General features: G+C 44.4%; 1 protein-coding gene across 6 annotated transcripts in view; it reads left to right on the forward strand.

The window, feature by feature from the left end:
- The window catches only part of LOC118268968 (anion exchange protein 3), a 47,274-nt gene that overhangs the window by 21,920 nt on the left and 9,103 nt on the right, over positions 1–16,251 (forward strand). For 4 of the 6 annotated variants that reach the window (XM_050704522.1, XM_050704523.1, XM_035583890.2 and 1 more), the window contains 6 exons: positions 4,571–4,754; positions 4,828–4,929; positions 6,345–6,577; positions 6,659–6,812; positions 7,242–7,340; positions 15,053–15,773. In XM_050704522.1, the coding sequence (XP_050560479.1) occupies positions 4,571–4,754; positions 4,828–4,929; positions 6,345–6,577; positions 6,659–6,812; positions 7,242–7,340; positions 15,053–15,773 (1,493 nt within the window). The remainder of the gene's footprint in view (positions 1–4,570; positions 4,755–4,827; positions 4,930–6,344; positions 6,578–6,658; positions 6,813–7,241; positions 7,341–15,052; positions 15,774–16,251) is intronic. The other 2 variants (XM_050704524.1, XM_050704526.1) reach the window with 1 other exon arrangement.

A 16,251-nucleotide genomic window follows, 5' to 3' on the forward strand; every position in this document is an offset into this window, starting at 1 on the left:
CATCCCTATCGCTTCAACCGTTTTGACATGTTAGAGTAACAGACATAGACACAAACTCACAAACTTTCGCATTTATAATATTACCAAAATATTATTGTAAGTGTGTAAGTAAGGGTAGTGATGTAGTGTATGAGCATCTACTAGTAATTCAATCTGAAGCATTATGTTATTGGAAATGTTGCCAAAAAAACGGGAATGTCAAAAGTTGATCAATTGAGCCGTAATAAAAAACTATATTTAAAAAAACGACTTCCAAACCAAAAGCTAAAAGCAAAGAATAAGAAAAATCTAAAATTTAAAGTTGAAGCGAGTTGACAACAACAACATTAGGGATAAAATACTTTTTACAAAAAAATAAACCGACTTCTCTAAAAAAGTTAAAAATAACTTTAATTTCGGAAGTCGGTGTTTCTCGGTATTATTTGTTTGTTACACCGACTTCCGAAATTAAAGTTATTTTTAACTTTTTTAGTGAAGTCGGTTTATTTTTTTGTAAAAAGTATTTTATTTCACACTTTTTAGTTGCGATACTCAGTGACTGACTTACTTGACTTAAGGTCCTATGACCCCTAGATGGGGCAGAGGGCGTCGACAGAGGTCCTCCATTTCGATCGGTCTTGAGCTTCCCGCTTCACTTCGCTCCACGTCATGCCGTTTAGTTGCGATACTCAGTATCGCAACTAAAAAAGTCGGTTAAAATTCTCTATCTCAATAACTACTTTATTTATTTGTATTGTCACAGTCACTTAATTAACTTTATTGTGATTTCTATGTGAGTATGAAGTTCCATTGGCCATTTCTGGTCTTCTTCATCAGTTCCACCTCTTCAAAGGTTACTTTTTGACTGTAAACGCTTCAATTCACTTTATAGTTCCCTATAATATTTGAGGAGTTCCCTCGATTTCTCTAAGATCCCATCATCAGATACTAACTTGGTGACAATGGGACCACCTCAGAACTATCTACTTTCGAACAAAAAAAGAATTTTGAAAAATTCCGTCGACAATTGACGGAGTATTCGATGAACAAACATACAAAAAAAAAACATACAAACAGCCGAACATAGTACCTCCTCCTTTTTGTGAAGTCGGTAAAAATAGGAAGGTGCCACTTCGCGGGCACGCGCGCGTCGATCAATAAGTCCCATACACCCATCGACTCTACTCCTTTATCATCCGTGGTGTTTAACTATTTAAAAAATCTTAGTTAAAAAGTCTTCCTCGGCTTCGCTAGGATCCCATCATCAGATACTGACCTGGTGGTAATGAGATCACCTCGTAAATATAGATAATCTGTCCAACAAAAAAATAGTAAAAGTCAAACGGCGGAGCAGTCGCGTAACATACACACACACAAGACTTACAGACGAAGTAAGAACTCCTCCTTTTAGGGAAGTCCGTTAAAAAGGGAATACATCGGCCCATGATCTGATCCTAAAGGTTCCACTCGAGGTCCGGGACCCCATTGTACAGCCTTTAACGGCCCAACAGAGTGTTTGCCTTTTAGAAAATTTAAGTACATTATAGTTGGCACGATCTAAGAGGTCACCCCTGACGTGTGTCTGCGTACCGCTACTAGTTATGGCCGTCCGTGAGTCCGTGTACGCTAGTTACTCGATTGGTGTGCAATGTTCCTGAAGCCGGCCGGGCGGCGCCGCGCTACACTGGCTTGTTGCTCTCTTTATTGTTTTCAATGAAACAATAAACACGATCGCACGCATTCATTACTGTGCGGCAGCCCATTATTTGTGTGGCATATGTCAGTGTGTGCGGCTATACGTGTCCACGTGGCGACGTCAATGGCGGTGACGCCCTCAACGCCCTGCAACACTCACTCGGACTAAGGACGTTAAGTTCGATTAAGAGAAGCTCAGAAGTTAATGTCTTATAGTATTATAATATTATGTTAATCAGTAGTTATTGCAGCTAATGGGACGAATAAATCATTAACCATCATGAACATCCTGTAAAAAACCAAGTCTCAAACCTCAGTCCCTTCCGCAATAAGTTGTGAGATCCATGTAATACCAAGTCTGTTTAACCCTGGGCATCGTGAGGGTTCCGAACTCTTTTACTCCGGATCACTGTACCAACCTAATGATACAATACTTTGATTTGATGATACCTCATACCATCTTAACAATAAATTCTCAGGATACCTATAGTATTGCCTGAGAATCTTAACACCGCGATTCAAAAAATAATCTCAAATAATAAGCGCCATCTCTTGGCGAAATTTAGAACTGTTTTATTTGAATCCCGGCATTCTGACGTATTAGTTCCTATGTGCGGTTAAACAAAGTCGGTTACTTTTGTAGTCCCTACTTAAGGGACCTTCTGTCCTAAGTTATTATGTAAATTGTTATCATATCAATATTACATTTATTTTACGTTTCAAATAAAATACTTAGATCAACTTGGTCATCGCACTTAATCATGCAATACAAATAGGTATAGTTGTGTGTATAGTTGCGATGGCCGAGTCGATGCTCGAGTACTGCCGTGCCCCCAGATAAATATCGATTATGTTTGCAACGACGGATGTACAGCTGGCGACAAAGTGTCTGATACGGATAAATGAACAACTAGCGAAGTATAGGTACCATAGCTACTGCCTACCCCGGCACTCCTTGTCTAGGTACACAGAAGTTAGCTTATTGAAGCAGAATACGGGCGATGCCGCCGCGGCGCACCGTATATGAAGGCTGCTGCAATCGTATGCACTATGCACTGAATGCCGATATTGTAGTGCTGCCATTTACAGTGAGACACTGCTAGTAGTCTAGTCGTGTGTGCGACCAACACACTGCGAGGGTACAACGCAATGTCCTTGGCCACGTGCCTTTTCTGGTTGGCGGGTATACTAGGTAGGCAGGTTACCTATTCATTATTTAAATTTTATCAATGATAAAGAATGCGTGCTGTACCGCGATCCAAAGTCCGCCTGGCGCCATCTATCGACCAGTAGCCGCCCATACACACTGGCAACACTACGGGAACTACGGCTGCGTTGCTGGCCTCTTGGAATAGGTATTACATTTTGACCGTGTTGGACAAATCACAAACATACTTCACGGTTTAGAAGACAATAGAGTTCTAATAAAATCATTTTGATCTACCTGTATGTACCTATAATGAACCTACAAGAAAAAATAAATATAATTAAAAAAACTCGTATTTTCATCTCATAATGTAATTTCACATGTACAATTATTATAAAATAAAAGCTCCTATTGCTTTGCGATCATAGAGGCATGTCTAACTAGACTAGCCCCCTACGCAGGAGATATTACAGTCCCCAAATACAGGTGAGCTCTCTGTTCCCTCACTGTCCAAGCCCGACAGGGACATTGGGACCCCGGAGAGGGGCGCAGGACCAACGGGTTATGTGCATGGGGTAGGAAACACCGCCAAATTTCCTAACTCTAAACTCAGAAATTCAGAATATGCCATTATCACTTGCTGGAATCGAACCCGCGACCCGCTGACCAGGAGGTTTTCGGGGTATAACTTTCCGGACGTCATGGCCCATGGCGACGTGACCATATTTACGTCTGGCGACCCAGTGTCGCCAAACTGAGTCACATCGCGTAGCCAATGCATTCAATTCTGTCTCGAAATAAACAGGCGCAACAATATCAGCGCCACACGAAGAGGAAACAAGCAAACTCATAATATGGATACGTCCGTTTGTATAACGACTACTGGCGACGTCGCTGGCCACGGCGCGATACTAGTATCGCTCGTGGAAATAGTTTCGTCTGTACATTTCAATAAGCCGAGTAAGTAACTGTAGTAACTGTAGTTGACGGCGAGTGTACGACTGCGTAGAACTGACATTGGAAGTGCAGTCGGGTGTGAGCGCGCCGTGCGCGTGCGTGGCGAATGCGCGAGACGCGCGATGGATAGCCGAGACGCGCGGCACGCAGCAATTAGTCCAGGGCCGCGCCATTTGCTTAATATCTATTATTTATGGGAATTCTTGTCTTTTGTGGCTGCTTACGTGATATTCACAAACACTTATTGTTGCTTAATTAGTTCCTACCTATTTATTGAAACACAATAGCTTTACTTATTTACAAAATCGACCTAGCAAGGTCGTAAACAGAAGTGGCCGTCGTCTCTTCTCTTACTAAATTTTCCACAAGTTTGCAAACACTATTATAGCTGAAGTACTTTGTGCTGCACTGCCGTTCATTCAGCAATTGTTGAGACTGGAACATTGCACTAGTTTTCGTCTGTGATTTTGCCCGAGGTTATTGAGGGACCAACTTCCACGTAACGCAATTGATCATCCATCCTAATTCAACCAAGTTACGTGGCTAGCTACTTCAGTCATATTATGCTGGCCGATTATTGGAGAGAATCAGAAACTCCGGAACTGCAAACTGCCTAGCGGGTTACCGGGACTCCGGCTCGAAAAGCAAGAGTACCAATCTAGTAGTAAGAGTCTGACACTCCCTCCACATATAAACTATATTGCTATTGGTATTTACATAAACAAATAAAATTGACATGACATATTTATGACGGCCCCTTGAGGTCGCTAATTGATGTATCCTCTGTTGCAGCAAGCACCTGCACCCGCACAAAGCGCGCAAGTACTCCCTGCAGGAGGGCGCGCGCGGCGGCGGCGAGCGGCGCGTGAGCATCGAGCCGGCGGAGGAGCCGCTGCCCGAGGCGGACGCCGAGCAGCTGCACGCGCACCGCAGCGACGACCCGCGCGCGCTGCGCCGCCACAAGATCCAGCCCAGGGTCCGTACCTCCCCGCCTCGCCGGCACCGTCTTCGTGCACAATACAAGCATTCTAATGGTTTGCCACCCGCAGGGTTCAACAGTCCACGTAGGCCGCAAGGATGGCGGCGACAAAGTACAAAATATATTATCCGACGCCGCCTACAAGAAGATGTACGACCACAGCCCGCACTCGGTAAGCACTCACTCACACATTTCGCAAATAACTTGGAATAAATAAAGAATCGACAGCCAATCTCTTTTTAATTTTTGACTAGTTTCTGTGTACTTCTTCGTACATCCCGTTTCCGTAAGATTTTCAGTTTTCAGTATAAGCCATAGCTTTCAGTATCAAAAGCTGGTTCTAAGTTGCCACATCCAATAAGACGCCGTTGAGTTATAATTAGTGTAACTAATACGACTTTCTTTTATAAGCAGGCTGATTTGTTTCTAGAGCACAATCTCGTATGGGGTTATAGATCAAATCATTTCAAACATTTTTGTTGAACTAATAGGTAAGCAGGAATAATTTAACTTTTAGTGTATAATATGACAGTGCCCAACAAGGCCTAGAGTCTATTAAAACCACTCATGAACAATATAATAGACCATACCGAAGCGATATTGAGTTACACACATGATTCGATTCGATAAAAGTTAATATTTTATCAACTATTTATTATATATTCCTTTGTTCGACAAAAATATTGGAAATGATCAGTTCTCATATTATGAGATTGTGGTGTAATCACAAATCACCCTGTATACAGAATATCCAAAACTCAATAATATAATTTGGGCAGGTGGTAGACCTTCTCATGAAAGTCCTGGCAGACATATTGAAATAATTACAGAGGAAACCCGACCACTCTCCTAGTCAGACATCCGTCGTGCAGTCGTGGCATTATCTACTAACGTGGCCACAAGTCTTCTAATATTTCTGATTTCGTTTTTACGTTAATAACGTGAATACTGCTGGTATCTGCCACAATATCAACAATCTAAGAATAAAAGTAGATTTCTTACAAACAGCAACCAAAACTAGAATATTGTCAAATATTAATTTATCTTTACTTCCTCCCCACTGAACCTCGCCGTGGTGATGAATTGTATGAAGCCGCCGCATTGTATGAAGTTTATTCAAAACGTTGGCGCATCTAACCAAAATTCTCCAATGGCCATTTTTTTAAATAAACTGCCACAGGCTATGGCCTATTCAAAGTTCATTAATTTGTTAGACGATGATGAGCTAAAGTAGAAATTAAGTAAAAATCTTTGAAAACTTTTGGTAAAATTCTGTTTTTGGTTGTTATTTGTGAAAAAATAACCTTTATTCTCGAGGTTTAAAGATTGTAACAGATAGCAAAATAAATCAGACGTATTTGAAAAACTGTGATCTCGGTAATAGAAAGATTTCACAAGGGGGAGGGGGAGTCTGAATACAAGAGTGGTCGGCCTTTGCTCTATAAAGAAAATGGAAATACGTATTTCCTTGTGTCTAGGCCCATGGCCTAGTAGAGTTATATCTTTGAGTGTTTGGACTCCCTGAATAGATTGATTATAGTGAAGTTGGAATTACTATGACTTTATGATGACTGAGCGCGGCTGCAGGTTTTCGTGCAACTCGACGAGCTGCTGGCTACGGAAGACGGTGAGGCTGAGTGGAAGGAGACGGCGCGTTGGATCAAGTACGAGGAGGACGTGGAGGAGGGCTCGGCCCGTTGGGGCAAGCCGCATGTGGCCTCCCTGTCGTTCCATTCGCTGCTCAACCTGCGGCGCTGCCTCGAGACGGGCGTCGTGCTACTGGACCTGGACGAGAAGGACCTGCCCGGGGTCGCGTACAGGTACGTGCTTGGTCATAATGGGCCACCTCACGCTGAGACTGCCTGACCACGATGTGAATAACGTGCGTGCTCGTCTCGCAGGGTCGTGGAGAACATGGTAGCGGAAGGCCTGATTGAGGAAGACGACAAGCCCGTGGTGATGCGGTCGCTGCTGCTACGGCACCGGCACGTGCACGACGATCGCTTCCGGTTCTCCATCAGCGGCAAAAAGCACTCCTCATACACTAGCTTGCAGGTAAGCCGCGGCCGCGGTGTGCGCGCCGTGCTGCACAGTGTATACTTCATGCTGATGTTCCGATGTCACCAGGACGGCTCGCGCCAGCGGCACACGGGCCGCGCGTGCCGGCGATGCTCGCTACTTGGCCTTGAGCTTGAGCTCTGGGCTTAGTATAATTGTTTTTGTGGTCACACAACATAGCAAATGTTATCGTTCTCAAATACCGACACGAAATATACAAAATTGATAAGGAACCGAGATAATCTGTCGTGTCAGATAACGAGTCACGTTTATCAATCTTTACTTACGATAATCCGACGTTTGGCATGTGTCGGAATGTACCGGTAGGTATGTTTGTGAAAATATTGAAGGCTAATCCGAACCGAAGGTCAGGGCGAGCAGCTCGGTAGTGCGGCGCTGACGTAAGAGTACATGTCGTGCCCGCAGTCGCTGTGGCTGGACGAGGGCGCGCTGGCGGGGGCGCGCGCGCGCTGCTCCGTCTGCAGCGCCACGGCCGCCTGCCGCCGCCACAGCACACACCTCATCGTACGGCATAGAGTGCGCCCCTCCGCTCATTCCAACCCTCCTCCTAGACTATGTCTGGCCAGACTGCCGGCATACAGTCGCACCCTCATGTCGCCCATCATGTATCCTTGAGTGTTAGCTATGCACCGTTTGGTATTGATTGCGTGTGTTGCTATTATGTAGCCATTGTCACAAGCCGATTGCCTGCTCCCATACAACGCAAACATATTGATTACAATATTATTCTTAGTTTTATGCGTGTTTTGTCATTGACTTTTTCACTCGAGCCAGTTCCGTGGGGCATCTCCTTATCTGGTCCCTGGAGCTGCAGCTGCCAACCTGTGACGCAGCGACACGCGACACTCGACACGAGCGCAGCTCCGTCACACGTCACACACGCACACACGCACATACGCACACCACACGCACACACGCACACCACACGCGGAAACATTAGTTGCTACACTTATCTGCGACTCGCGGTCATGTGTTTGATGTCAACTAAACAATGTAACAGTGCGGAATATACCAAGTACCTGCCTGGAAGTGCCGCAGAGCCTAGTGTTTGGGACACTATACAACATTGTTACACACGACTGTTAACAGCAACTACATCTGTACCCTATATTATATCTGTACCTATAGTCGTCACAATCTAAGAGCGAACTCTGACAGCGGCCAAGTAGTGAAGTAAATAAGATCGCTTGCTCTGTGTGACCGATTCCTAAGTCATATCGAGTTACCATAATTACACTTTGCCAGCATTGCATCAGTTAATATAATAATATCTTCTCGCAACACAAGTTTACATTAAGTTTAAATGAAGTTTACATGCGAATAAACATGGATAGAAATCCGAACAAACAACAGTAGAGCAGAAAGTCAAGAGAGGATCCTCGTTTTCTTATGGAGCTTTACTCTGGTCCCTAAAATGTCAAGAACTTCCGAAACAGCGCGAGACTGCGTAGAACATTGACAAATTAACGATATCAAGACAAAAAGGTTTTGTAAAGATCCAAACCAATATCGACAAAATCAATGTTCGATCATAATATGTGAAATTAAACCAAAAACGATACAGGATTCGATTCTAATACTTTATAAAATAAGTATAGAAAATCAATAAGAATAAAGGATTTTTGACAATATTAATAATTTTAACTTTGAGTAGACTGAAACTGACGCGTAACATCACTATGGTAATCATCCTAAAGGTTTTAAATTACAATGTTGGCCACCTAAAACCTTTTTAGTTAGCTATTGCCTATTAGAATATGAATAATTCTCTGAATAATGCATCTATATATGTAATTTACAAAGCATTTGGTTATAAACTTACAATGCATTTGTATAAGATAAAGACAACTTTGATGTTTATAAATGTGATATTGTTTACGAAAGTGCTTGAGTAACGAAGTAATGAAATAATATTAGATACCAATGGACTTGACTGTCCATTGTTTACGTGGCCGTTCCAGGGCGCCCGCAACAAGTGACAGCGGTACACAGACTGGCACACGTCACAGTTGACCTCTTAAGCCGGGTCCAGACGAGTGTAACGTGTAATGTAAGATTACGTGTAATCTAGCATCAACAGTGTGGACGGCACACGAACTCAAAGCGAATTGTGAACGCGAAAATATTTCAAAAGCTGTTTCCACTCAGTTGCTACGAACATGCCGAATAGGAAGGTCGTGATAGCTGGTGCGGCTTTTATTAACCGACTTCAAAAAAAGGAGGAGGTTCTCAATTCGACCGTATATATGCTTTTTTTTTATGTTTGTTCGCGGATAACTTTGTCGTTTATGAACCGATTTTGATGATTCTTTTTGTATTTGGTAGGTCTTATACCAGAGGTGGTCCCATTAAAATTTTATCAAAATTGGTTCAGCACTTTTTGAGATAATTAACAAAAACAAATATCAATACAAACATTTACTATTTCTGTTCGCGAATAACTGTGTCGTTTATGAACTGATTTGGATGATAATTGTTGTATTTCGTAGGTCTTACATTAGACGTTGTTCCATTAAAATTTTATCGAAATTGGTTCAGCACTTTTTGAGATAATTAACAAAAACTTTTTTTTATGTATGTTAATCGATATCTCCGGCAGTTATAGACCGATTTGAGAAATTCTTTTTGTGTTTGAAAGAGTACGATGTCAGTGTGGTCCCATATAATTTTTTTAAAGTCTGACCATAAATGTAGAAGATAATCCAGGGAACTCCTCAAAAATGAACAGAATGTGCTCTGCGTTTGAGTTTAAGTGATGTATATTAGCTTATCTTTCTGAGTAACCATAAAATTCAGGACAGATGGTAGCATATCTGGTATAGAATGATGGGTAGCTTGATGTGCTGTCTGATTTACATGTATATGTAGGTACCTAATCTGTTTGTGTTTGACAAATGCATATCTCTGGCAGTATAGTCCAATTTGTGAAATTATTTTTGTGTTTGAAAGAGTACGATGGCAGTGTGGTTCCATATAATTGTTTTTAAAGTCTGACCATAAATGTGGAAGACAATCCAGTGAACTCCTTAAAAATGAGCAGAATGAGCTCTGCGTTTACGTTGAAGTGATGCATACTAGCTTATCTTTCTCAGTAGCCATAAAATTCAGGACAGATAGTAGCATATCTGGTATAGAATGATGGGTAGCTTGATGCGCAAGGAGTCGTTGCAAGGATCCGGCAATTGGGACTCGAGGTGGCGCTCCACAAGTCCGAGGCCATGTGCTTTCATGGCCGCGGGAACGCGCCACCTCCGGGTGGGTCCCAAATAATGGCAGGAGGGGTTACCATCGGCGTCGAGACGACGATGAAGTACCTAGGACTCGTTCTCGACAGTCGATGGAACTTCGTGGAGCATTTCCGACGTTTGGCTCCTAAGTTGGAACGGACGGGGGCTGCGCTTAAGCGGCTCCTGCCCAACCTCGGGGGGCCAAATGCCTGCTGCCGGAGGTTGTACGCGGGGATCGTGCGGTCCATGGCCCTCTACGGAGCCCCTGTGTGGGCGCCAAACCTAATGCGGCGGCCAGCTCGGGCGCTGCTCACGTCCCAGAGGGTCATGGCCATTCGAGTGATCCGCTGATGTCGCACGATCTCCGGAGAGGCGGCTAACCTCCTTGCCGGACTCCCGCCGTGGAATTTGGAGGCGAAGGTGGTCGCGCGCGTCTTTAGTTTGCGCGCCGACGCGCGTCGCCGGGGCGAAACTCCACTGCCGCGCCAGATTAGTGCGTGGCGGGATGAGCTCCGGTGCGATCTCATGGCGGAATGGCAGCAGCGACTGTCGCAACCGAGGGCTGGGCTCGCTGTCATTGCAGCGGTAAGTCCCCTCTTTGTGGAGTGGCTAGAGAGGCGCCACGGCGTCCTCACCTACCGCCTGACACAGGTGCTTACCGGACATGGGAGTTTCGGTAGGTTCCTGTTTCTGATTGGGCGGGAGGAAACGCCCGGGTATCATCATTGCGAAGACCGCCCGGAGGATACGGTGGAACATACGCTTGCAGTCTGCCCTGTGTGGGCTGAGCACCGCCGTGTCCTCAGGGATGTGGTCGGCGACGGCGCCCTCTCGCGCCCGGCACTGATACAAGCCATGGTGCGAAGCGCGGGGGACTGGGATGCCGTCTCCTCCTTCTGCGAAGCAGTCATGTTAGCTAAGGAGGAGGCGGGGTGCCTGAGGGAACGAACCTCACGCCTTAGCCGTCGCGAGAGACACTCCGGGCGTCGGGGATCGCGCGATGATCTCCGGCCACCGTAAGTGCGTGTCTGCGGACGGCGAGTAGGGGTTGCTCGCCGCCCGACCAGATCCAGACCCGTGCGTGCGGCGCATCGCGTTCCGCGCGCGCCTCAAAGAGCCATCAGACCACCACAGATGGGGCCCAGTAGGGCTGATGCCTGATCCAGAGCTGCGGACTACCTAGCGGGTTTACCGGGGCTCTGGTTCGAAAAGCAGGAGTAGGAACGGGGTGGTTTTTAGTCAGTAAGAGTCTGACACTCCCTCTCGCCTCGCCCAAGACGAGAGAAGTCATTGGATGATTTTCCACCCTCAAAAAAAAAAAGCTTGATGTGCTGTCTGAGTTACATGACTGTATACCTATGTGGGTATCTAATCTGTTTGTGTGTTTGACAACTGACTATGTATGTAGCTTATGAACAGGTTACTGTCAGCTGTCGGCTCAGCAGATCATAAGTAAGGGTATCAGGTTAATATACATTTGAAAATATTGTAATTATGCGTCAATATGGATAGATATTAATATGAGCAGCGCGTTTAATAGGTCGACCCATACTCAAATAAGTTATTCACTAAAAATCAGGAAATAAAAAACATTTTTAACAAAAAAAAAACCGACTTCAAAAAATAAATATTCCAAAACAAATTAATATGCACTAAAAAGTAAAAGAAATAATTGCGTATTTTTCAACAACTTAATAAATCAACTAACTTTACTAACTCATCACACACATTATAATGTAAGTAGGTACAATTATTGTTATTTTTGGAGTCGGTGTCAGCCTAGGAAACGCCAACAACTAGCACGGTACGGGCGGAGTGGTGGTTAAGTACCTACTTACAACTGGTGTAAAACTGTAATGTTTTGTTGTGATAATAGGTAAATAACAAACCTATCTTAGTTGGCTGACACCGACTCCAGAAGTAACAATAATTGTACCTACTTACATTATAATGTGTGTGATGAGTTAGTAAAGTTAGTTGATTTATTAAGTTGTTGAAAAATACGCAATTATTTCTTTTACTTTTAGTGCATATTAATTTGTTTTGGAATATTTATTTTTTGAAGTCGGTTTTTTTGTTAAAAATGTTTTTTTTCATGTATTTACTAACTGAAGACCGCAAAAGTCGGAAGCGTCGATGGTGGAAAACTAATTTGTATAAAAGAAGATCTTCTTTACTTGTGGAACTAAAATCTCAACATATTAGTGGTCAATATAAAAACTTTACCCGTACATACGACACAACCGTCACGAACGCCGTCCAAACGAGCACTGCGAACGTCTTTGTGTTCGCGCGAAAAACCGACAGCCGATGGATCAACCGCGAGCGCCGCGCGAGCGTTACATGTAATGCTCGTACTGCCGTCCACACGCAGAATTCGTGTTACATTACACGGTGGATTACATTACACGTTACACTCGTCTGGACCCGGCTTTAAACACATTATTGTAGGACAGTGGTTCCCAAACGGTGGTCCGTTGAAATGGAAAAAATAAAAATACATTTGAACCTCCTCCTTTTTTTGAAGTCGGTTAAAAAATACGCCAAACTTCACCGCTGTCCAATAAATTTACTTTTGACTGCGTAGTTGGGGCGGTAGCTGGGCAACTGGTTGCCGTACAACGTGTGTAGCAGGTTCGATTCCCGCACGCAGACACTCTTTATGTGATCCACAAATTGTTGTTTCGGGTCTGGATGTCATGTGCATGTGAACTTTTATATTTGTAAACGCACCCACCCTACAAGAAACTATCTAGTGTGGGGCAATGTATAAAAAAATGATAAAGCTCAAATTTAACTTATGTCAAGTGAGACAAGTGCGAGGAACAATTAAAATCTAAATTTTATAAGTTAATGAGAAAATGAGAGTGGATCACGTGAAAAATAATAGTAATAGTGCTTCCTATCAGAACAAGAATTTTAATGGTGGTACTCGACATTGAGCCCTGCTCTAAGAAGTATCGTCCGTGGTGTCCCGTAGCTAGCCAGTGCTGCATGTGCAATAACATCGGCACGGATGTTGCAAGTTTTATTATTTTGTCGTGAATATTTCAGTTGGGACCAATTTGGTAATGTGGATGACATTCGCCTACGAACATCAGTACACACAAATAATAATCCCGGTGCCCCGGTGCACAAACAGGACACAGCCTGACTCGAACAATTATTTTCAAATATTGAAACATTTATTGATACTACATGGACAACATCTGCTCGCAACATACACACACACACACACACTCCACGTAGACTGAGCTGTGTTCCCTTGAAGCGCTGCCAATTGACTGGAAGTTGCAGAACATGCGGCAGCGGGATTGGCACATTATGTAAATAGTCCGCCCGTGTGTTCCCACCTCCAACCGCGCAGCATGCCAGGCAGTGCGGCTTCCCATCCAGTAGTGCAGTAGTCCAGCAGCACGTAGCCAGCGCACCGAGCACTCGGCGTTCGAGGCGCTCGGTGCCACTGCTAGCTTACATACATGCTCTCATTATTCAAATATTCCTTGTACACGTACCTAGTGTGGCCACAATGTTTACTCTACATATATCTATCTAATGACGTTGCCTGTGGTATATTGAATTAATACAACTCGCGGGAAATATTCCGTAAAATATGTAATTCTATATTGTATCCAGGCCTGTTGCTATACTTTTCATAACTATGGTAAATGGATAGAACTTAAGAAAGATGCGAATCTATTACGAGTATTGTGTAAATGTAACAGTTCCATGAGTTCCATTGTACCACCACAAAGCGTGTGCCACCATACGTCGAAGTCCATTCACTCCTGGCGCCAGGCGAGGTTCCTTCCCACTCCTTTTGTAAGCGTTGCCTACCTACTGACAGCTGAGGAGTAATGAGTGTGCCAATACAATAATGTTGTGCGCGTACCTACACAGGCGAAATATGTTTGCTTCCAGTTTAGTGGTATGGCGGGCGAGCACAGATAGGACTGTATTATCTATCGCGTACTGGCGTGCTATAATAACCAGCCGAGCGCCAGTCAACCGCGCGCACGAAGGGTTCCGTAGCGCGATACTACACGAATAGGCCTGGCGCTGCCTATCGACTAGTAGCTGTGTCCAGAGTATGTAGGCACAGTTCAGTCTGCTCAGTACTTCTCGTGCCATTTTCTCAGCACGTCATTCAGCGCCTCGCGCTCTTACAATCAAATACATATTTGATTGTATAGTTAAAAGCACATAAAACATAGTTTACTTCAGTCCAGAAATAGAGACAGATTGAACGACCTATAATGTATTTGTTACTTTACGTGCATTGCACATCAACACTAAAGTATTTTAAACTTTAATTTATTGGTTCGTTTGTGATTCAAGGTGCTTACTCTTGAAACCAATCTCAATGTCAACAATGCAATTTTAATCCAAAAACTATCTCAATAATTATTCAATGACAAAACTATACAACCCTAATCGTAGCTGTTAGAGTAGCATTCAGAGTACGGAATATAAAGCCGAACTTAATACCATTTAGTTCATTCAATATCCACGCAATACTTGATCGGAACTTGATTCAATATTCAAGAGTAAGCCTTTAGTTCTTTGAGCATATTGGGAAATCATTGAACAAAACCAAAACTGGTAACTTTTGATCCGTTTAGAATCGGACCCCCGATCCCACAGCAAAGAGTTAGAGAATGACCTAATCTATATCCCTGTCCCATTTGGGCCATACTTCCAGGGACACCCTGTACATCGACGGCATTTCTAAATATCCAGTAGACACCTCATTGTAGTAGTTATCTCGTAATAGATAGATACATAACATTCAAGTACTTTATAGCATTCAATAATAATTGTTGGCCACACTAGTCCAGTAAACCGACCGTAATTGGTAGGTACCTACCACAAAAATATTCATTTGAAGCATTTAGTTTGATCATGTACTAGTTTGAGTACTTTGGTTTCGCAGAGTTGCGCAGAGCTCGTAATGTTAAACAACGCAATACACAAGTGCACGTGTTGCAGAACTTGGCGGACCCGCGGCGCCGGCGCAGCTCGTATGCTCTGCCGCTGGAGCGCGCCGAGGTGCGCAAGAAGTCGTCGGCGGGCGGGCTGGAGCTGCGCGAGGTGGAGTACCTGGCCGGCGTGGACGCGGCGGCCGGCTCGCAGGACGAGCTGCGGCGCCCGCACCACGACTCGATCCTGAAGCGCATCCCCGGCGATGCCGAGGCCACGACCGTGCTCGTGGGCGCCGTGGGCTTCCTCGAGCAGCCCACCATCGCGTTCGTGCGCCTCGCACAAGGCATCCTCATGCCTTCCATTACAGAAGTACCCGTCCCGGTGCGGTTCATGTTCATTCTCTTGGGTCCTAGCGGCGCCGACCTTGACTACCACGAGGTGGGTCGCTCCATCTCCACTCTCATGTCTAACCCGGCGTTCCACTCCATCGCATACAAAGCGGATGACCGGCGCGAGCTGTTGTCTGCCATCAACGAGTTCTTGGACGACTCCATCGTGCTGCCGCCCGGAGACTGGGAGCGCCAGGCTCTTCTACCCTTCGAAGAGTTACGCGCCAAGAGCGAGATGATCCGGCGTCGTAAGCGCGACGCGTTGGAGCGCAAGCGCGCGGCCGGCGAGGCGCCCACGCCCATCGACGAGAAGAAGGCGCTGCTGGCGGCGGAGGCGGGCGGCCTGCCCAGCAAGGAGCCGGATGACCCGCTGGTCCGGACTGGACGTTTATTCGGAGGTCAGTATAACATTTCCATCTAAATAGGTTATTCCTTAAACAGCACTCTCTGTCTTACATTTATTACTGCACCGCATTTCAATCAAATAGGTTCCGTGGTTTAACAGATAAAGAGTTCCGGGATTTTAATACATTGGTCCTGTTCTCGACCAATATCCGGGATAAAATCTATCAGACGTCGTTTCCTTGCTCCCAAACTATCGTTGTACCGAATTTGTGTCAAAAACATTATGTGGTTTAAGAGATAAAAAAAATAATATGTTAATCGATATTATACAAAATTATTTTTCTTAAACGTTGTTCGAAATTAGTTTAAAAGTTGATGTAACCAAACTAGGGGAACCTTCAGCTTTATATAATTTGGAATTTTTGACTTATTACTATTTCGTTTAAGTGGTTTAAAATAAAAAGTACCTCGCGGGACTTTTCACTTTTGTCTTTTATATTCAAAGTATATATGTATATATAGGCAGATTTT

Source organism: Spodoptera frugiperda, chromosome 25 (assembly GCF_023101765.2).
Source record: "Spodoptera frugiperda isolate SF20-4 chromosome 25, AGI-APGP_CSIRO_Sfru_2.0, whole genome shotgun sequence".
Classification (NCBI taxonomy): domain Eukaryota; kingdom Metazoa; phylum Arthropoda; class Insecta; order Lepidoptera; family Noctuidae; genus Spodoptera; species Spodoptera frugiperda.